Genomic DNA, 23,655 nt, shown 5'->3' on the forward strand with positions numbered 1-23,655 from the left:
AGACAGCTCTGAGCTTTAAGGACATCCACAGCTGTGATGTCACAGGCACAAAGATAATAATAAAATGTGGCTAGTGTGGTGTCAACTACACCTTGGCTCTTTTGTCTTCTTTCCCCTGCTCGTATAATTTTGTATCCTTGTGCGAATCGCCTCATTAGGGAAAGAGACTCAAAATTGGGGTCAGAGTATTTAAACCTGACCTGTGCAGAGGCCAGACAAGGCCGAGGCCCACCGAGGTTTCACTTCAGAGCCCCAGACCACCCCCGAGGTGACACCAATTCAAGCCTCATTTTATAAAGGCCTTATTAATTATTGTCCTTATAAGAAGGAGAAGCAGCCTTATAAAGAAATGTGTCATTCTCAGAGTAGGAGTGGGCAGACAAAAAAAGGAAGAGAGAGGGAGAGGGAGAGAGAGAGAGAAAGGAACAGAAGATCAAAAGGGAGCTTTTTTTTCCTTTTGCTTTTCATGCCTCCAAACCTCAAAGGAGGTGGAGGAACAATCAGGCTCTGAGGTCTCGTGTGCTTTCTGGCAATTAGACTCAGCTGATGGGCTGAAAGGGTTTGAATGGCAGGGTTCAAGGCCCTTCTCCGGAGCTGCAGACAACAGGCTTTTCCAAAGCAGCCGAGCAGCAGACACCATCGAAATCATTTCAAATGGAGACTTACAGAGAGGATTCATTAATTCACTGGCTAAACAATTACGAGAACATATAATGTCTCTATAAACACTTTGATAAAGACTGTCATGTTAGACCTTCATTTTCTCTATTTTATTAGAGAGTTTTAATGCCATGTTGGAAAGGCGTCTTTTATTTCTCCAATTACTAAATTATAAACCCTTTTGCTGAAAATCATCCACCCCCGAAGAGCTGAATATTTCATTTTTAACATTAGGCTGCCAAATCCAAAAGGAAAAAAAAAAACACACACACACACGTATATATGTATGTGTGTATGCATATATGTATGCATATACATGTAAATCTTTCACCCTCACATCTATAAAGCTCTAGTCATCATCTGGTTGGAGGAAAAGCAAATTTGCTCTCTGGTTTGGTCATTCTTCTACAATCTTTTTATAATACTCAGGTTCCCCTTATTTAATGTTTAATCAATAGTGGAAAATAGAGTTTATGGTCAACTTCCTTGATGTTAGCTAATCAGAGGGGAGGTAAATGCAACCAATCAGGTATGGTGCATGTGTACTGGGGGGTGGTGGTTATGATTTTTGTGTTTTGGGCATTACCTAGATTTAAAAATATGAATTAAAAAAAATAAAAGCCTCGGTGCTATTTGGCCGTAAGTGATGGCTGGATTTTTGGACGAAAGAAAACCCAAGATCTGGAGGTCCAGCCTCTGCAGCAAGAATGAATGAGGCTGAATCTCAAGTATTCTGCAACCCCAGTGTAAGGGGTCGCAAGGACCATGGTGGGTTTGGTCACTACCCAGAGGAGAGGGAATTTGCAAAAGGGCACCATTATAACCAACCAGCCTTTCAAAAGAGGGGGCCGATTTTTAAAACTGTCTGTGAACTAAGATCAGCTTTGTAGCTCCAGTTTTATTTTCTCCACAGGGTTTTCACCTATCGTACCTGGTGGGCTTTGATTTTTAGGTGGAGCTGACCTCTTGCATGGGACCCGTGAGCAGAAATAGCTGCTCCTCTTTGCTCACCGCTCGGAGAGAATGTTTATAGTGTGTGATCACATTGGGCTCCTCAGCAGGGCAAGGGTTAACTACTTACATACTGTCAACCCCTTTCAAGCAGGGACTGTGAACTGCTGCTTCTAGGCAACCACGTCAAGCACTTGAGGGCTTTGGTAATCACTGATGACAAAGTAATAATAAAAAGAAATATGGCCACTCTTAGAGCATCTTTCATCTATGTACAGTGGGACACTTGTTGCACAAAAGGCCTGTACTTTTTTTGACGTATTTGGAAACTGAGGTAGCTGGCCCCTCTGCCTTTCCCAGAGGTTCCCAGGATGACTGGAAAGTGGGCCCAAAGCACTTGACTTGTCCACTCCACTTGGGAGAGAGGGCCCATCTTGATTCACAGGAAGATGGTGCCTGCTTTGGCCTCTCCTCAACTGCTGGAGTGCCCTTGGGGGGCAAGAGGGAGAGACAGTAGGTTCAGTTATTCAGATAGGCACAGACATAGGTTTCACAAAGACCATCTTGCCTGACACAGAATACCTTCAAGATCAGGACAAATGCACATCCTAAGAAATAAGGTGGTATTTAAAAACTCCCTGGATAAGGTCAGTTTGCTGTGTAAGCTTTGAACGGTCTCCTTGACTTTTCTGGTGTTAAGATAGGAGATTGCAAGGGTTTCCTCAAAGGTATAAATGTAGGAGTTTTGGTCTTTTCACCTGAGATCATCCTTGCTCACCACTACGTTGTCAAGTAACAGATAAAGACTGGTGTATGTGGTTTGATGAATAAGATCTTATTGGGTGCAAATGGTTCAGGTTACTTTTCTTCTCAAGGTGGGGGAAAGAATTTTAAGAGGGCATAGTGTAATCTGGGATTTTAGGTGGCTTCATTCTCTGTTGCAGAACGTGAGATCAACAGGGCCATGTGTGTCTTCATCTCAATGTGAGTGGCTGAGGGGAGAAAGGCCACCCCCGTTGGTCCCGGTGCGTGGCAAAGGGAAGGTGACCTACACTTTCTGAAGGCTCTGTGTTGACTAGCTTTCTACCTGAATCCTCTCCCTCCCTTACAGATGAGGAAGTGAGATTGAGGGAGGTGTAGTCCTTTACCCAGATTTGCAAAGCTGGGAGTGCTAGTCCAGGTCTTTATCTGGCTCTGTCTGTCTCTCCAGTGTATAAGTTTTTACCACTTCACTCATTCACTCATTTATTAATTTCTCCTGTCTCACATCCATCCATTAGTTCATCTCTTCATTAATTCAAAACATGCCTGACAACCACATGGCCACAGACCTATGAATGGATAATCAAAATGTGATGTGTACCTACGATGGGATATAATTTAATCTTAAAGAGGATGGGAATTCAGATACAGGCTACAAGGTGGATGAATCTTGAGAATTTTCTGCTAAATGAAGTCACCCAGACACAAAAGGACAAATACTGTGTGATTCTACTTTGAGGTCCTAGACTCATCAGAGTCACAGAAATGGAAAGTAGAATGGTGACAGGCAGGAGCAGGAGGTGGGGGGATGGGGAGCTAAAGATCGCCTCGGCATAGAGCTTCAGTTTTTCCAGATGAAAAGAGTTCCAGAGATGGATGGTGGTGATGGTTGTATAATATTGTGAATGTACCTAATGTCACTTAACTGTACACTTAAAAAGCGTTAAGATGGTAGATTTTATGGTATATACAACTTACAATTTAAAAACATGGTTTGAAAAACTATTATATGCTATAAACTGTGCTAGTTCCAGAGAATATGAGGGCTGAATATAAAGACTACTTTTATAATTATTATTATTTTTTTAAGGAAAGCATTTTTTTCTCTCTGGCCTACATTTACCTGAAACTTGTCCTGCAAACAGTCTGTGTCTAACTTGAGCAAGATGGCAATCACTGTCTAGCTTACAGAGGATGAACACACACACATATATTTTTTTCCTGCTTATCCAAAGACAGTGTTAGACTCAATTTTACTTATATTTAGATATGTAGGTAGAACTTGAAGAGACTGTAACACTGAATAAAGTAGAGATTTCAACGTCCTCAAAAGTATTCTGTTATTTGAGATATTCATTGTCCCTTTGTTGTTGCTTCACTTTAGTACAATAGAATAAGTAAAATTTAAAAGATGTTAAGTCACGTGTAATATTTAAAAGACATTGAGTCGCAACGTTGTTGTTAAGGCATGTAAGTATCTTCTGTCAGCGAAGCAAGCTTATTGCATACTATTTGTAAAAGCAATTCTTAAATTTCCTTTACATTTATCTCTGTTAATTTCTCCTATATTCTGCTTTGCTCTACATATGTTCTTCTATTTGCTTGGTGTTAAATTATGCGCTTGCCATAGGGCAGTCTCTCCCATTCCCCCTTTCCTGGTGCCTTTCTACAAACACAGGGCTGGGAGATGTCGTGTTGCTGTCTTGCTGTGTGACACACAGGTTTCTCTCCAGCATCTGAAATATTTATGCCCAGTGTCAGGTAGCACATTACCCAAAGAAGCACCAACCCAGAGATTTGAATTAGCCTTTCCACTCCTCTCTCCTAGGAGGTTTTGTGGTTGTTGATGTTTTGCTCAAATGTACATATTCTGAAATCCACCAGGGTTAGTTCAAGAATTTAATCTCTTAAAGTGCCAAGTTGTGAATTTAAACCTCATCATCTTCGTGGCAGAGATGTACATTCTTTATTCATTTCTAGACATTTCGGTGATCTGTTTTCTCCAAAATCTTTCCTTTTTGCCCTAATGCAAATCGATACAGAATACCAGTTTTGAAGGGGACACAGGGGACATGGGTCGGCCTGATTGAAAAGGGGTTGAGTGTGGGGAGTGAGGGTCCTAGAGTCCATCTACTTCAGTCTGGTTGACTGTCTCCCAGGATATGTCTCAGCCATTTATGGAAACACCTCCCCAACACACTGAACCTGGTCTGAATTGTCAAAGGATTGAGTCTCTTGCCAGTGAATCCATTCTTTCTTGGGTACCTCACTATCATCTTCTCTTGGAAATGTAGAACATGATATTGCATACACTTCAAGTGCACATTTCCCACCAGGGCTCCTTGTGAGCTTTGTTTTATTCTGCCTTAGCCTCTAAAAGTTGTCTTTACATTTTTCTTCCAGAGAACAACCACCCAACTCTTTTGGCTCTACCCAAATCCTTGGATTCACAGCCCATGACCTATCTCCATCCTGATAAGTCCTCCACATTTTTCTGTCAGCTGCTCACTTAACCCTTTAAACTCTGAGGCAAATTCATTATGGTCTGTTTGATACTGAGTGGCCACCCCTGCTCTAGCTTTGGACTACTGCTCACAATATAAGATGCAGTCTGGCCGTTTCTTGTTCCTGGTGAAAGACTATTTAGACCTCACTGAGCACATTAGCATTAATTCAACAAACATTCATTGAGTCCCTTACTGGGGGTCTACCAGAGATGATTTTGTCACACCTCTCCCCTCAAGATACTTGCAGACAAGTGAGATGCATGTGTTCGTGTATGGAAAGAGAACTATGAAAAAATAATGATATGAACCAAGTGCCTGCTAGGTGCCCAGGCCTTTTCCATTAATTATTTATTTGGGTCATCACTGTAAACCAGCGAGATGTATACTTTACCTTCATTTTTATCACATGATGAAACTCAGTTTCAGAAAGTTAAACTGCATCAGATCTGATCTCAAAGCCTATGCTTTGCCCACCCTGGCATATCACCTATGGGCCATTCAGTAGAGGAGTATCAAGAACCTCTGTGTAACTGGTGTAGCCTCTGTGTACTGGGTAACATCCTAGATTACTACAAAGCAGAGGTCTCCTTAACCATGGTTCTGCTTGGGTCCTGTTCCTGCATATCATTGTTCTTAGGCTCAAAGTAACCCTTACCCACCAGTTCCAAACTATAATCACTTGGCAACTTCCAACGGGCCAGACTGGCTTCAGTCAAAATTAAATGAAATCTATGACATGCTTTCTCTTTTCACTCAAAACCAGTGCAGGGTTCATGGTCTCCTGACCAAGTGAGTGGGAGGAAACTATGCTTTGCTTTCTAATTAACTGACATCTTTCACCTGACAACTCACTGAAGCATCTCTAGGCTTCAAGGACCACAGTATGCAAAGTGAACGTGAAAATACCTAACATAGATATAGACCCTAACAACTGATATATGATCCAAAATTGTCAAAGTGACATGTGGAGACTAATCAGGCTCCTAGAGACACCAAAAACTCTTTGGAAAGACTTGAAAATTCACATGAGAAGTGTGCCAGACCTTTTGTGATAGAAACAGTTTTTATGGATGCTACTTAACAATCCCTGAGAGTGGTGTTAGCGATTGGCAGGGAGGGAGTTAACTGAACATGCCCCAGAGCCATCCAGAATTTTCAGCGAAGAGGGTGTTCACTCTGCTGTGAACCCCAATTAAAAATAAAACCCCTAGCTGGGTGAGCCCGCCCCGTCCTTAGGATAAACAAGATTTGATTCACTGCAATTGCATCGCACTAACTGTGTTGTAGAGTAATACAGTATATATGCCTCCTCTAGGGAGGCACAAAAGAGGCGGCTTAATTATCATCTAGCCAGAAGGATGGGGCATAGTTAACACCTTTCTGGGTGGGCTGAAATTAATGACCCCTTCCCCCCACTATTGCCTACCTCCAAGCCCCTTTATAAATGACTATACAACACAGTAGTTGGTATTCAGATCACAAGAGAGGGCATTTAGTGAAAGCATTTGTCTATAGAGTTTGATCTCTTTTTAATTTTATTCAGATTTACAACTATGTTATTAAGTACGATAACTGGATCCTGTCTGAAGTAGATCAGGGCCTTCCCCACTCACATCTGAACATCTGAAGTTAACATTAATTTTCGAGATTGGATGGAATGCTTTTTCCCTAAGTGTTTTTGTGGCTGCTTCCCCATAGCCACACTGTGGGGCTGTGTGTGCAGCCTGCCTGCACACTTCAGGCAAAGAGAGTGGGCTTTGGGGACAGAAAGATTGGACTTGTGAAGTGTGTTGTAGAAGCTTTAAAATTTCACAGATGGTCAAATGGCTGGGGAATTTGCTTTCTCTTTGGGCAAGGAGAGAACTGCTATAATGAATAATGATATTTGGATTTAATCTAGCATTTTCTTCTTCAAGTATATAGATACGTATGTTATATGCATATGTAGGTACATACATCTACCTAATATTTAATATCATTACCTCCTTAAGCCATGCTTTTGTGGTTCACAAAGTGATGAGGGCAAGACTGATGATGTCACAGATGTCCTGTGATGTCATTAGGTCATGTGGTAATCCACACTACAATCTTGAAATAAGGATACTATTAGCCTCACTTTACATTTGAGGAAAGTGACCTTTCAAGCCTAAGTGATTATTTCAAAGCTAATGAGGATTAGAGGGAAGACTCAAACCCATTTTTTTCTGACTCTAAATTCAGTGGCAATTATTTACGCCGCCTTTTCTGGAAGTAAAGTTGTGGTTATAAGGAGTCCAGCTTCTCGCTCTCTTGATTTCCTTTCTCTCGAGTGGCATTAACAGTGTAGTGGTCAGGTGCCCTGGGTTCAGCTCGTTCTTGCTAACTCTGTGTGCTACTTGGGTGAAGTATTTAGCCTCTTTAAACTTGGTTTCCACATGTGAAAAGGAGAATGACAGTACTTACTTAGTGAAAATTTCCCGAGGACAGAATAATGCAGGAAAAGTGCTTCGAGTACGTTCTTAGTAAATAACACATTCCACTCCTGTGGAGGTTCATGTGGGTTCTTTAGATGACAAAGCATTTCATTCTTTGTGTGCCCACATAGTATTTCCTATGAATCATTAGATCTTGACTCAAAAAAAAAAAAAAAAAAAAAAAAAGGAGCACCTTTTGAAGATCAAGACCTGAAGGAGGAGATTTCATAATTGTTTTTTCTGGTGCACTATATTATGATATTTATTCAGATTGTTAGATGGGAACAGAATCATTCTCTCTATCCTCCCACTCCTGAAGCCTGTATGGATCACTTTGTTGAGACCCTGAGGCCAGGGATGTAGCCTTTTAAGGCTTTAAGGGTGGTAGTCAACATATCATGAGTGTTTCTAAAGTGAACAATTACAGAGACAATTAGGCTAAGTATATATAACCTAGGAGGTCAGGAAAGAGGTAATTGGGTCAGGTTTTGTTGAATGTTTTGCTGCTATTTTAGCTGACTTTTATAGATCTCATAAAGCAGGTGTCAGTTCTTATATTAGGGAAGCCCAAAGATATCACATAAGCTTCTAACAATCAGTATTAACATCTCTTTCTAAAAAATTTGTTTCCTCTCACAATGATGATTTTATGAAATTAACAGAAGTTCAGAAAATACTCATGTTGAAAAAAAAATCCTCCTCCGTTATTCAAAACACTTACTCCAGGGTCCCTTCATTTATTCAGAAGTTTTTAAAAAATAAGTACATACTATGTGCTAAGCATTGGAATAGATACTTGAGATTCAGTAGTGAGTATAGAGCTTCTCTGTTTTAATGGAGCCTACATTCTAGGGCAATAGACAGACCATTATCAAATAAGCACAGTAAGGAACATCTAAAGACATCTAGAGATGAAATAAGTAAGTACAAAGGAGGTAGGAAAATAGCTCTATGGAAAGAGATAATAATGAAATATGACCTCATCGGGAATGGGAGATTCTGAGAAAGGCTTTCCTAAAGTGCATGAAACTTGCACGGCTTAAGATCTAAAAGATGGGTAGGAAAGAACTAGATGGGATGAGAGGGAGTTTTAGAAAAAGAAGGATGAACGTGTGTAAAATTCTGTTGGTGGGAAAAAGAGAAGCTTGTTAGAGGTCCAGAAGGAGCCAATAGGGCTGGAGGAAAGAGAATGAAAAGGAGGGAGAAGTGGGACTCAAAAGCTGGAAAGATAACCAGTAACTAGACCATGCAGTACTACCATGAAGATTTTGTTTTTCCCATAAGATGACTAAGAAACCATTCCATAGTGCTAAGTCCTCTACTAGAATCAGATTTGTCCTTTAAAAATGTTATTTGGACTGCCATTGGAATAATGGACTGTGGGAGACAAGTACAGCATGAAAGAAAGACAGTTTGGAGGTGGTAGTAGAGATAATGAAAACAAGTAGATGGACCCAATAAATATTTTGCAGGTGAAGTTGAAAAATTTGGGCAATGGCTTGGCTAGTTCTGGAGGTGAAGGGTGGGGAATCCAAGGACAATTCTATAACTGAATGCATGCCAGGGTTGCTCATTAAACTAGGCAACACTGAAGAAAATTGAATTTTGACTACACCAAGTTTGAGTGACATCGGGCCAAACAGGCAAGAAGGGAGGAAAGTTGTATATCTGGATTTAAAGATATTAGATGATCTTTGGATATGCATATAATATTGTGAGTCATTGGCATTTGATGCCCTAATAATTGACGCCCTGGACTTAGATGAGATCTTTTAGGGACAAAGAATGGAATGAGATGAGAAAAAGCCAAGATGAGAGACTTCAAACATTAATGACTAGGTAAGAGTGAATTATCCTGCAAAAGAAACTGTGAGCAAGAGAAGTAAGTAAGAAGTAAGAAGTAAGTAAGAGAAGAATCACCAGGATGCTGTGTCATGAAAATAAAAAGAGGAGGGAGTGATTAAGAGCATAAAATGCTCTAAGAAGTCAACACCAGAGGTGCCTGGGTAGCTCAGCCAGTTAGGGGCAGAGGTGGAAGACAAGAGAGAACCTCCACTGAGCATGGAGACCCATGTGAGGCTTGAATCCATGACCCTGAAATCATGACAAGAGCCAAAATCAAGAATGGGATGCTTAACTCACAGAGCCACCCAGGTACCCCCAATGAGGAACTCTTGATTTGTACCCCCAACCTCCCAATTTTCTCCTCTCCTAGCCATCTCCACCCCATTATACTAGAGTCTCTCTTGCAGAAAAAACCCTCAACATTTTCCTTGACTTCTTTGTCCCCATATTCAGCCAGGGAGAAAATCCTACTGGCTCTTTGATAGACATTTGTCAATATTTCTGACACCTCTGCTACCCTGATCATGCCACTAAGGTCTCTTGCTTGGACTATTGCAGTAGCTCTGCAAGTTCTGTTTCTGGATATTCTCATGTACAATTTCCCACATGAAAGCCAAAGCAGTCTTTAGAGGCTTTTCCCAGCTTTCACATCTCAAGTAGCTACATTTTCTTTGACATTGGCTGTTTTATTTCCTTCACAGCACATGCAGTGATCATTTTCTGGCAACTCCTAAATATTTCTTTCCTTGTTTGTTTTATGTCTTTTGTGTTTTTCCCATCATAATCCAAGTTCCATGAGAAACAGAGATGTTCACTGTTGTGTTTTCAGTGACTTATACAGTATCTGGAATATAGTATAAGCTCATTTAAAAAAGTTTTGAGGTCCCGCTCCACACGTGGGCTCGCCTCCCGGTTGCCGCCGGCCCCAGGCCCGCGGTTCCTGGCCCTCGCCTCCCCGGTCCCGTCGGCGTCCCGCGTCTCCAGCGCCACGCTCTTCTATTCCTTTTTCAAGTCCCTGGTGGGCAAGGATGTGGTCGTGGAACTCAAGAATGACCTGAGCATCTGTGGAACCCTCCATTCTGTGGATCAGTATCTCAACATCAAACTAACTGACATCAGTGTCACAGACCCTGAGAAATATCCTCACATGTTGTCAGTGAAGAACTGCTTCATCCGTGGCTCAGTGGTCCACTATGTGCAGTTGCCGGCAGATGAGGTGGACACACAGTTGCTGCAGGATGCAGCGAGGAAGGAGGCCTTGCAGCAGAAACAGTGATGGTTCCTTCTCCCTTCCCTTTCCCTCTTCTGTTAGTGACCTTTCACCTCAAGTCACAGCCTGGGATTCCTCCCTCCCATATTTGAGGGGGATTTTTTTGGTCTTTTTTTGTTGTTGTTTGTTTTCAAAGAGTGGAGGCTTTTTCTTTAAGGGATGAGTGGATGAGAATATTAATAGTGGGGAGTAGCTCTCCTCTGTTGAGGAGGGGACGATAATAGGCTGGGGAACTGCAAAGCCTGCCTTGTCCTCAGCACCTGCCTTTCTCACTCCTTCCCTGGATATGGCAGGAGAATCTCCTAGATCTCTCCAGGGCAGCATGCGATTCATTTTGGGGATGGAAGGAATCTGTCCCGCATCGGGAATAAACTTATGATGCACATTTGAAAAATAAAATAAAATAAAAATGTTTTGAATAAGGGCACCTAGTGGCTCAGTAGGTTAAGTGTCAGACTCTTGGTTTCAGGTTGGGTCCTGATAGAACCCTTCAATAATTCTGACTCTAAAGATGGGTCATACTAATGGCAGCAAGTAAGAGATGAGGATGTGCACACAGAAAGCATTATAGATGACAAATATTTGTTTCAACACTTGGATTAGTTGAAAAATGTCACATTTTAGTATTTTATGGTATGAATTCTAATTGTCAGTTTTATTACGGAAGAAGTATAAATGGATGGCATCAAATAAATATGAACAGCCTGCTGATCCTCTACTACTATTTGAAGTCTGCTGTACATTTCTATTGTTTCAGAGGTAGTCATTGCTTATTAATGAATTCAATTTCTCACCATGAATTCCATGAACTAAACATTATTGTCGGACCTGCCGAAGCAAATCCATCCCTTTCAAAATTGTAAATATTAGATTTGGATAGAAGCAATACCATGATGCTCTGCAGATGCTCTGCAGAAAGCAAAATTGATCACATCAGGAAAATTTTCATCCAAGTAAGATAAAGAAGTTGATTTGGAGAGAGTCACACAGAAGTAGGTTGTCATTTGAGCTGGGCTCTGGTAAAAAAAAAAATAGTAGTAATAATAACAAATAAATAAAAAATAAATAAATCTTGTTTGCTTTCTGCTGTCAAAAGCTCTGTAAAACAAACAAACAAACAAACAAACAAACAACCTGAACAACCTGGGGTTTCCAACTCATAAACAGAGACATCAGATTTGTGGTTGCAAGAGGTAGGGGGTGGATAAAGGTGATCAAAAAGAATGAAATTCTGATTCTAAATAAGCACCAGGGATATAAGGCACACTTCAATGTTGATTATAGTTAACAATGCTGTATGGTATATAGGGAAGTCATTTGGAGAGTAGATCCTAGGAGTTCTCATCACAAGGGAAAAAAAATGTATCTATTGGAAATATGGATGTTAACTAAACTTATTGTGGTGATCATTGCATGATATATGTTAAGTCAAATCACTATTCTATATATACCATAAACTTAGACAATGCTGTATATAAATTACATCTCATTAAAACTGGAGAATAAGATTTGGTTTTGAGGGTAGGAGTGAAGGAAGAAATGAAGTAGCATAATGAATGGGTCAGGAGAGATTTTCCACAGGTGAAGAGAAACGTGGAAAACAGGGCAGAGAAGGGGATCAGGAGAGGTATTCTAGAGTCTTAAGAAAGTCAGTCTGAAGCATAGTTGGTGAGAGAAACTGGAGCATCTCTATTGAATGTCTCCAAGTGCATAATGCCCTTCTGAGCAATACATGGTCAATTACTTCCCTGCATTGCAATAAATAATTCATTCATGGTTCTATGTAAGTAGAAAAGAAATGGCACCATTTTGACTCCCAACTGGTACTTCTACTTTTCTTCAAGGAAAATAAGTACTTCTCACCTCTGCTAACATCTTCCAATTCCAAGTAAGGCAGTAAACAAATTTCCATACCTGGCTAGCAAACAGCATATCTGCCTCCCTTTGAATTCAGAAACTGTCACTTCTGGCTTTCCTTTGTAAGAAACAGTTCCCATAACAACATGAGAAGCCAGACCTCTCAGGGACCTCCTGTGGAGCTCTGGAATCTTCTTTGCCTCAGAGGAAGGGAAGAGGATACGAGCAATCCTGCCTAGGCTTCCTTGTTGATATGCACTTATATCTGGAAGTAGGCCCATCAACATCACCAAGGTCAAGTCTACTCTGCTCTCAGGTTACTACATATTATGCAGAATTTCAAAAGGCAAAGCTATATGGTTAAATATATCAACTAATGACTAAAAGAAGGAACTATTGTAAAATATTCTCATATTCTGAAAAATGGGAAATTTCAGGGAAATTTAAGCGCTGATGTTGATACTCTATACTTTAAATACATTGTATGGATATATATGCATGAAAATATTTGCATATACACTTTAATATATGTAAGGTCCTTAGAAAAGATTAGTCACATTTTCTGAAGAATATTGATTTAGGGGAAAAATGAGGTCAACAGAATTAGGGAAGTTAGCTTATTTGTAATTGTATCTTAGGTACATAACTCTGCTGGTATAGACCCTAAAGCAAACATATTTAGAATAAAGTCCGAAATTCAGATGTGAAGCCACTGAATTAAAAAGTAACGTAGGGAAATACCTAGAAATGTCCTGTTTTTCAATAAATCTACTTCTGAGTTGCTTCTTAGTCTTTTAGTAATTTTTGTTATGGTTATTTCTACATTGCGATTAATGACTCTATTATCTCTCATTCATTATTAACATTTAGCTAGACCAAATGATTGGCTGGGGCACAGTAATATCTCTGTAATGTAAGGTTGCAACAATAGATCACTTTCTCTTCACATAATTTTATATTTCTAGACCTGATGTAATAGACCAAAGGATTCCATTATACAGGTATTTTTCATAATAATATTAAATTACCTTTACCTCTTCCATAAATTGTACATAGTGATTTGTGCTGTGCCCATCTTCTTTTCTTCTGCTAGCTGAGATGAGGATTTGCCATGTGATTTTTTTAACCCCAGCTTTCCCAAGTGCACCCATTCTGCATTTGGAAAAAAAAATAAACAAGATAATGGATAAAAAAATAGACACTATTGTTAACTGACCAACAAACACAAGATGGAACTAAAGAGATTCTACTTAAATCAGATGGTCTCGACTTAATTGTTTCCTTTTACTGTATGTAAATTGGTTTGATTTGTTACATTACACAGTACCATGAAATTTTTCATATAACTTTAAGAATTCAGATTCTATAAATCTACATTATTTTCCCTCATGTGAGCAGCGACTGAATTAAATTTAACTTTCTTCTGTCTATGCTAAAGGACAAAAGTATACTTAAAGTTACTGAAAACTTATAGTTTAATTCTTCTTACACTAATATGACAGTGGCATTTTGTTGAGTAGAATATTTGGTACTTAGGATTTGTATGATGTTTTCTCATGGTCAGGTTCAGGCGATGCATTTAAATTTAGAATATTACATAAGAGATGTATTCTCAACACATCACATTGTATATAAATAATATCCATTCCTCAGTCAGGAAGGTATTGGACTCCCACATTGTATAGTGATGATTTTCCCTTGCTATTATTCGGGGGAGACCTCTAAAAAATGTTCAATAATTCCTCTTCATCAAAATCTCCCTGCCCCTTAGAAGTATGTGTGTGTGTGTGTGTGTGTGTGTGTGTGTGTGTGTGTGTCTTCCTCTGCTTCACTTTAAGGAGTTGTTATTGTTCTGCCTGGCACTTGCATGTCCCTGCAGGAGTGTCTCTTTCCAGGTTTTGGAATGGCCATGTATCCTATGACCTCAATTATTAGATAGAGACTCAAAAAGTTATTAATTTACTCCCTACTGATTTTTCCTGTTGCAAGGATAAGAGCTTCTGTGTTTTAGCTCTGTACTTGTCCGAGCTGAAATTAGAATTCTCTGGTTTTGGCATTTGAATGTTTAATCCATCTGGGGCCGATTCTTGTCTATATGACTAATTTTAGATTTCTTATTTATATTTATACCCTTGTACTTTCATGTTTATTTTTAGATGTCATAAGGAAAGATAAAGAGTTTGAAATTGTCCTACTCCTTGGCAATGAGTAATTTCACTTTTAGGATGGTGTACCAAAGGAATACTTGGGACTCTGAAAAAATAGACCTCATGAAGACTATGCATTACAATTTGGAGCAATCTGGAAAGAATCTTTCTAAAAGTTACCTTAGACACATCTACAGCATTTCAAGCATCATTCCCATCATTCCCAGGGCCTTTTCACTAGGGACTCATTAATGATTCTTTTGCTTTAGGCCAGTGGAGTCATGAGTTTGAGTAAAATTTCTATCCTAGTCTTTCTTTTATATTTGTCTCTTCTTCAATCCCATTCTTGTCTTCCCCTGTCTGGTCACTTTCTTGTATCTGTAGGAAAGTTTCAATCAATCTACTGCCTGTAGTGAAAAGGACTTAAGATTGGGAATCAGAACGATCTGGGTTTGCAGCTAGATTGTCAGACTTTGGTCCTGTTATTGAGTCCCTAAGGCACTCAATTTTTACATCATTGTCCCATATACTAGAAGGCTATTTTAATTATTACCAGCTTATGACATTTTTCTCCTTTTAAACATAATCTTCTCCAATCTGGTTCTTCTCTGAGGTTACCTATACCATAGTATGGGTCTCTCAGTTCCAGTTCTTCATATGCCTGTAGAGCCTCACCAACTTCAAATTCTCTCCCCTTAAATTATCGTGGCCATTTCTGAGTCTTCCATGCCATGTGTAAAATGAGAATTTCCAAATTCTTCTCCCAGTTTTGAACTTCTTTAATGCCAGCTGGAAGCCAATGCCTATGAAGCATCTTCACTCGCCGATCCAACAGTTGCTTTAGGCTTAACATTTTCAATATAAACCCTTTGCTATCCACCAGGTAATATGCTTCACTCGCAATGATCTTCTTTTTAATAAATAGCATCAACCTTTATCCAGTTGTTTTGAACCAAGTAATTTGGAGTTATTCTTGACTCTTCTCTTTCTTTACATTCCATGTCCACTGTCAGCAAGTATACATCCTGAATCCTTTGAAACATATCCACCATAACACCCTAGTTACACCAGCGTCAGCCCTCACCTAGAAAATGAAAATTCTCTCCTAACTGATATGTTCTGGGAGTCAGGACCTGCATAGTCTGGATTCTGTAATAGGCTCTTCTGGCCCCACTGGAACTATTTCTACCACTCACAACCCATTACTTCCAAATGCTATATATCTGTCTCATGAACCTTGCTCATCATGATGTTACCACTTTCTGCACTTTTATTCGCCATATACTTAAAAGAGACATTTATTTGCTATATACTTGCTATCTAGCTTCATCCATTCTGCAAAACACAGATTGAATGCTGTCTATTCCATAAAAGTATTCCTTGTTCTCAAAGCAAAAAACTGTATGCCTTCTTGGAAATTTCATGATACATTTTCTTACATATATTTGTTACCATTTCTTTCAAACTACTTATTGATACCTTTACATTAGAAAAGTAAGATAGGTTTATGTTAAAACTGAAAAAAAACAGAGGAATGCAACTTGAAATAGAAGTCTTTTTCTCTTCCTTTATCACTCTCTGATTCCAAGAAGTAACCATTGTTAATAATTTCTCATACTAAATATATTTTTCTAGTTTGTCATATGCATTTTAACTTTGCTGTTTATAACATTTATTTTACTGAATGTTTAAAAATGTATCAAGTTGGCCAATCATTTCCTTCTATCCCTGTTAAAAATGCAATGTCCATGAAGTGATCACCATATTCAACAATGATGTGCAGATATTCTGCAGAATGGGGGGAAAAGTCAATGATAGAATTTTAAAAAGACTTCTTGCTGAGCAGTGCTTTAACAATAATACAATCATACACTGTAGAATCTAGTCAGAATTTGAGCATGGATTTCAGTAAATGTATTTATATGCCCTGAACAATGATGCCCTGCATCATGCCAATATGCTATTCAGCTGATTTATAACAACCATAGCCAACTGCCTTTTTAAGAAACAATTTAATTAAAAAAATTATGTGTCTATACATTTTGTCCTTGACCTTCTTACAGATATTACTGAAAAATCAGGCTAAAAATCCTCCAAAATCTCATAAATTACCTCATTCCTATGGCTTACATCATCCTGCCTCTTCCCTGACAGCTGAATTAATTTTAAGAAGTCCCATGGAGTCATCTTCAGCCATTCATTATCCCAGGCTTGTAGCAGAGCCCTACACAGGCATTTGCCAACTTGTCCTTTTAATGGTCTTCTAATGATAAATTGGCCTTGAGTGATTCTGTGCTCTATCCCTTCCCTTCACTGACTCCCTCTTCTCTTGTTGGCCACTGTTCCCTCCTCTGGGGACCTTATTGGAAGCCACAGCATTACAGTAGAAACAAAAACACATTTAGTGATTATCCCTCCCTCCTAAAATCAGGCATCACCTCTCCATACAATACCAATTTGATCAAGGTAGTCGACACCTCACTTTGCTTTGCTTTTCTTCATTTTCTGTGTTTGTGGTTGTTCTTATGAAACCGAATCCAGCTAATTTTTCTCTCAAGTCATAAATTCCAAATGGAGAGCCTCAGGTCCTGCCCTTTCCCTTCCTAATCATGGCCTTAGCTTGACTATACTCCTTCCCACTTGACTATCTCTACTCCAACTCCAGAGCAGAATATAGGGAGGTGGATTTGAAGCAGAGAGAAAATAGCTTAATAATCAGCACTCCCAACTCCCCAAAACAGAGGAATGCAGCTTCTTCTTCAGCTACCCACCATTATTTTAAATGTTCACACATCCATTTTTCTGCCTGAAGTGCTCTCCCTCTCTATTTTCACCTGCTGAATTCTACCACAAATGTGATTTTTTTTCTGAAACTGTTCTTCTCCAGTTCTTAGATGAGAATGGAAAGACATTATTTCTCTCCCAGGGTCTGGTAGCTCTTCATACACAGGACCACTATTGTCCTGGGAAATGTGTTCTGCCTATAGTTATGAAGAATGTCTACCTGGAAGTTAGAATTCCTTAAGGATGAGGACTGGTATCTCCAACTACTCATATGGTCTGGTTCAAAAATAATGGTTCAATTTATGTTATAATAGTGTCTTGCGTGGAAGTAAGGAGAGTTGCACAGCTTCTTTCCAATTCCACTGGCCAGAATTCAGCCTTATGACCCAACCCAACTGCAAGGTGCTCAGAAAATGTAGTCTTCCCATTTCCCATAGGAGGGCGAAGGAGGGATGAGGATTCATGAGCATGTGGAGAGTGTGTGTCACATTCTTCATCTTCAAGTATACCCACCCATCAAAGAAAGTCACATAGAGCTATATCCCGCTAGGGGACACTTACATATGCAAGCATTGAATGATAATACATCACTCTTTATTCAACCTTATTTGTGGAAAAGATTTGAAGGGTGGTCACATCAGGGCAGCATCTTTATTTTACCTTGACACATTTTCATAGAAATTATTGAATTAGGAAACATGACAGCAATTAGTGCATCTGCAGAAGGAGACTAAGTCATCTAGCTTTACAACTACTGATTCATGGTATCTAAAATAAATGCAACATCCTGCCAATTACCATTTTTCTTCTATAGGTAGATAGAGGAAAGCTTTTACAATTAAGAAGCATTATAATTAACTTAGATTTTATCATTTGGGGGGCATGTTATCCAATAGTCCATTTCATGGATATTAGTGATTTTTTTTCACACATTCTCCCATCTGTAGGCTGCCATTCTTTATATATATCAATTAGCATTTCCTTCTTTCCCACATTTACAAGTGAATAAACAAAGGAACTCTCCAATTCTGGCAGGTTCCAGAGAAACAGTCATTTCTTATTCAGGATGTAGCTTTTGCAAATAGAGACAATGCTAGGTTTAGATTTGGAAACCAAGAACATCAGAGGGTAGAAGAAAACCTTTGAAGAATGGTGGTTTGGAAAGAAAAAATCTCAAAACAATTGCAGGCATCACAGAGCCATAGCCATACAAGAAGTCTCGAATCTTGATCTTTTCTCCCCCAAACCCCTTCTTCCATAGTATTCCCCATCTGAGTTAATGGGGATTCTATCTTTCCAGTTACTCAGGCCCAGATTCTTTTAGTTATTCCTGAGTCACTCTTCCTCTCTCACATCCCACCACCAAGAATTCAGTTAATCTTGTTGTTAGTACCTGCAGAATGGCTGGCTATTTTACCACCTCTGATGCCTCTGCATCTACTCTCACTCAGCCCAATTACAATCACTTGCTAATGGATCTATTGGAGTAGATCTCTGGTCTACGGCCAACACAACACAATTTCTCAACACAACAGCCAATAATCCTTCAAGATGTTCCTCACCTCCCAGACTTCTCTCAAAGTAAAAGCCCAAAATCCACACTATGGCATCCCATGCATGCTTCCTCTACTCCCTTATGACGTCTTGTCCATTGTCCCTTCCTTCTCTTCATCTTGCCCACATCTTGCTATTCCTTCACTCTTGCTTTGTTTCTGTTCAAATTGCATGGAGGTTCATCATCTATTGGGTTAACACTTAAATCCCTTCTTCATAATTCCATATCTTCCATGCTTTATTTTTCTAAAGAGCACTTGCCTCCTTCTAAAGTGTAACACTGTTATTACTTATTTTATTATTTCTGTTTCATCCCACAGGTATAAAAACTCCATGTAAACGGGGATTTTTATCTACCTTTTGTGTACTGTATTCTCAGTGCTTAGAATAGTGCCTGACACATTGTAGGGGCCCAGTAAATACTGGTTTAATATATTCCATAAAATGCCAGAGAGGCTAAACAAAACAAAATAACTGCTCACTTCACAGGATTGTTCTGAGTTTCCAATTAAATTAGTTTACTTTGCAAATTAAAAAGCACTAGTTACATATATTCTTATTATTAATGCTAATTATAATACCCCAAAGTTATTGAGTTTACTTAAACTGGATGCTGTGCAAAGTGCTATGTATTTTCTCATTTAATTCCTATAATGGCTCATTGGGCTCATTGCTATTATTATTCCCCTTTTGGAAGTGAGAAAGTTGAAGATTAATAGGTGCCATACATGTTTGTACATTCAACTATGTGGTTTGGAGTGAAGCTGGTGCAGAAGTAAAAAACAAGCCTACTTTTTCCCTTCTGTCTTTTTTTCAGCTTGCTAAAATTGTTGTCATTCTTTGGTATATTTCTTTTTGAGATGAGTAAAATGGGTATATATTGTTGTGCAGGAAATCTGTGAAGTTTTAATCAGGACTAATAAAGCAGATCCATGCTAGAGTCATCAACCAAAAATAGGACAGAGTCAACAAAAATTCACTTTAGTTATTACTATAAGACAGTTTGTTTAGAAATATGATCTTGGGGTGCCTGAGTGGCTTAGTCGGTTGAGCATTCAACTCTTGTTTTTCATTCAGGGTTCTGGGATAAAGCCCTGTGTCAGACTCCATATGCTAAGCACGGAGTCTGCTGAATTTCTCTCTTTCCCTCTGCTCCCCCCTCCCCCCTCCCGTGCTGCTTTGCTCTCTCTTTCTTTTGCTCTCTCTCAAATAAATAAATCTTAAAAAAGAAAGATGATCTTTTCTTTTAGAAAAGGCAAATCTTCTCAAACAGAACATAAAGTGTAACGATAAAGGAAAAACATGATAAATTGGATTATATTAACATCAACAATATCTATTGGTCAAGGGCCACCAGAAAGTGAATAAAATGAATCCCAAAGAATGGAAGAATATATTTACAATATAAGTATTCCACAAAAACTCATACCTAGAATGTATGATCTTACAAATCAATGAGAGAGTCAAACCTGTATGAAAGATTGGCAAATTATATATATATATGAAATAAAAGAGGTGAACCAAATAGTTAACATGTATGTTAAAAAGTTACACAGAATTTTAGCTCTTGGGGAAATGGAAACTAATTCCATTCCAAAGGTGAGATAATGCCCTTATACAGCACGTGTAAGTAGCAACAATTATAAAGAGAAAATACCAAATGTTGGTGATGATGTGAAGCTACCAAGGCTATTTATCATACATTGCTGGTGGGAGTTAAAACTTGAACATCTACTTTGGTAAACTGCTCAGTAGTAGCTATAAAAGTTGGACATGTGCCTACCCTATGTGACAGAGCAATTCCACTTCTAAGAATATACTCTATAGAAATGCTTACCCATGTCTGCCCAAAGACAGCGCTATTTGTAATGGCCAGAGATTGGATACTATCCAAATGCCCAAAACATTAGAATGGATTTTTTAAAAAGTATGTGCACATTAATATGGAAACTGTAAACAATGACAATGAACAGCCTGCAGTTATATGCAACAATATGTACAAATCTCATAGACATAATGGTACGTGCCGGAAGCTAGACACACAAGAACATGGAATGCATGAATTCAACTGATATTCAAAAACAGACCAGCTAAATCCATGTTGTCTGACGTCAAACAGAGCCTGACTTCAGTGATGAAGGCAGGGAGCAGGAAAGTGGCTTCCTGAGCACATGCAAACTTCTTTTTCTTGATCTGGGTATGTTTATTTTAAATACTTCTGAAATGTATGCTCTTATGTATGTACATCATATTTCAAAGTATGACAAGACAAAAGCAAAAGTATAAAAGATTCTGTTTGCCACCTGGCTCTCTCAGCCTCTGAAATCACATTCTTCATATCCATTTTACATAACTGCAGAGAGATGAAAATCTAGCCTCAAATGCATAATACATCTTATTAGGATGGCACATTCAGAAAGCAGGATTACAAGGTGGGCACTTTTCAGAGGTGGAAATTCGAGTCAAAGACAAGACACTTGATAGTGTTCCATCCAAGACCATTATGATGATAGAGATCTATCACTATAATGCAAGGGGGGACATCACACAGTGGTATTTACTTACTTTTGGACAAATTCAGATTTGCTTCCTTCTGATGCTGGACACAGGGTTTGGGGACCCCCAGGGAAGGAGGGTCCACAGGCATCCGTGTGGATGCCTTCTGGTTACTTAGCAGGAGTGCATGGATATTTGCTTGTTTTTCCTTCAACGTTTATTCTCTCTTTTGTGAATAAACCTAAAGCAGTTCTTTAAAAATAAGTCCAGGGGCAGCCTGGTTGGCTCAGCAGTTTAGCGCCGACTTCAGCCCAGGGCATGATCCTGGAGACCCTGGATTGAGTCCCACATCGGGCTCCCTGCATGGAGCCTGCTTCTCCCTCTGCCTATGTCTCTGCCTCTTTCTCTCTCTCTGTGTGTGTGTCTCTCATGAATAAATTAATAAAATCTTAAAAAAAATAAAAATAAGTCCAGACGCCTGGGTGGCTCAGTCAGTTAACCATCTGCCTTTTGTTCAGGTCATGATCCTTGGCGTCCTGGGAGGGAGCCCCTCCATGGGCTCCCTGCTCAGTGGGGAGTCTGCTTCTCCCTCTCCCTCTGCCCTTGCCCCCTGCTCCTGCTTTTGCTGTAGCCCACACACACTCTCTCTCAAATGAATAAATAAAAAATCTAAAAAGAAAAAGTAAGTCCATATTTCTTTGTGGTTTGCATGACTGTCAGAGGTGAATCATTTGGGATATGCACCTGTTAGCTGACTTGGGGAAAGAACTGGAGGCCACAGGAGCTGGAGTTCCTGTAGTCCTAGGACCCACAGTCAGGCAGTGAGGGCAGCTAGTTGAGAGCTGCAGAGGATGGGCAAAGGATCAGGAGGGGCACTGAGGTTGGTTCTTTAAAGCTGAATAGCCAGAGCGCTCTCTGGCTCTCTGGCTCTTAACCAGCACCAACCAGGGAACTGATCCTGACCCTTTGCAAAACACCGCACTGACTCTCGGGTGGCTGCTTAACGCGTGGCTGCACTGGCCTGGTCCGCAGTTTGCAATCTGCGCTCAAGTTTTCATCATCTCTTTCTCCTGTGCCAGTTTTGCCAGTGTTTCTCGACATCGCATTAACTTCCCTCCCAGTACAATAATCGACTCCAATCTGCTATTATCACGGAAATAGAAGAGGTAAAGTGCCTGTAATAGGATCCAAATCAAATCACTTTCACTTCAGCCAGCTTTTGCTGTGAAGCCAAGGATTCCCCAGGGAGATTCAATACAGAGAAACACCTGCAGACTCAGGCTGAGGCCCCGGAGGAGATGGAAGACGACAGGCCCCGCTCGCCTGTAGCATCTTCTTAGTTACAAGCTGGTCACCTCGGGAGTAATGACCTCAGGCAGGCTCTGATAAACTTGTAACTCAAAGGCAAAGCCAGGATCAGACTCTAACTCCATTCGACCCATCCTGGAGCATCACATTGGCTTATCCGCAGCGCCGGGGCTACTGTTCCATGTCCTTTCCTGAAGTATTTGCTGTTGATAGGGGTTGCTTTTGCATGAATTGCTGCTTGTTCTTTGAGCAGACTACCCTCAAGGAATAAATGAACATGTCGGTACTACAGGTTTCTCCTGCTATCGCGAAAGGGGAGCCTTCCTTTTGTAAGCTGGAATGGTGTTAAAGCAAGGAAGCAATTGCCGTTAATTTATATGAAAAAAAAATGTTAGGCATTTCCAGATCCCCCAAATTCACCTCTCTGAGGCTTTTCTGATACCTTAGGACGTGTCCTGCTAAGGAATGCTCAAAATAAATTGAGATAAAGCACAGATGCCTACAGACGCAGGTTCATTTTGCCTTTTTAATGTAAAAGCAGAAATCCTCTCCAGATTTCTTTTGGTTTGCAAAAACAAGTATTAATTACATATTTCATAAAAAATGAAGTGGCACAAAGCGACCTTTCAAGAAGCAAGGGACAAGTGCATTCACTCTTAAGAAATAAGAAAGGCCAAAGTAAACCAAATTCAAGACAATTCAGACCTGGCAGGGGGTGAGGTAGGAAAAGCCCAGAACATCTTTCCTTTGGGTGTTTCTGCACAAACACTGCACTTTGTCTCCTGCTGCACTCCCCAGATGGTCATAAGTTAAGGTTCTTTAGAGCAAAGCCCTTTCCATATAGTTTCCAATAGTTCACATCGATTTTGTTGGCTTCTCATACATATGACTAGTTCAACAGCAGTGCCGTATACATTTGTGATCGTACCATAACTTTTCATTTGGGCTCAGAATCTGACACAGGCTTGGCAAAAAAAAATCTCGTAGTTGATACCTACTTATGTGCCAAAGTCTGAAGATTTCGGCTGCCCAGACTAATTGATAGTTCCAGTAAGCGAGTT

General features: G+C 39.7%; 1 protein-coding gene across 1 annotated transcript in view; it reads left to right on the top strand.

Moving 5' to 3' along the window:
- The window catches only part of LOC129510209 (uncharacterized), a 156,998-nt gene extending 146,158 nt beyond the window's left edge, over positions 1-10,840 (top strand). The window contains exon 4 of the mRNA XM_055326186.1: positions 10,020-10,840. Within this exon, the coding sequence (XP_055182161.1) occupies positions 10,020-10,454 (435 nt within the window). The 3' untranslated portion in view covers positions 10,455-10,840. The remainder of the gene's footprint in view (positions 1-10,019) is intronic.
- The last annotated feature ends 12,815 nt before the right edge of the window (positions 10,841-23,655 follow it).

This window comes from Nyctereutes procyonoides, unplaced genomic scaffold, assembly GCF_905146905.1.
Source record: "Nyctereutes procyonoides isolate TBG_1078 unplaced genomic scaffold, NYPRO_anot_genome, whole genome shotgun sequence".
NCBI lineage: Eukaryota > Metazoa > Chordata > Mammalia > Carnivora > Canidae > Nyctereutes > Nyctereutes procyonoides.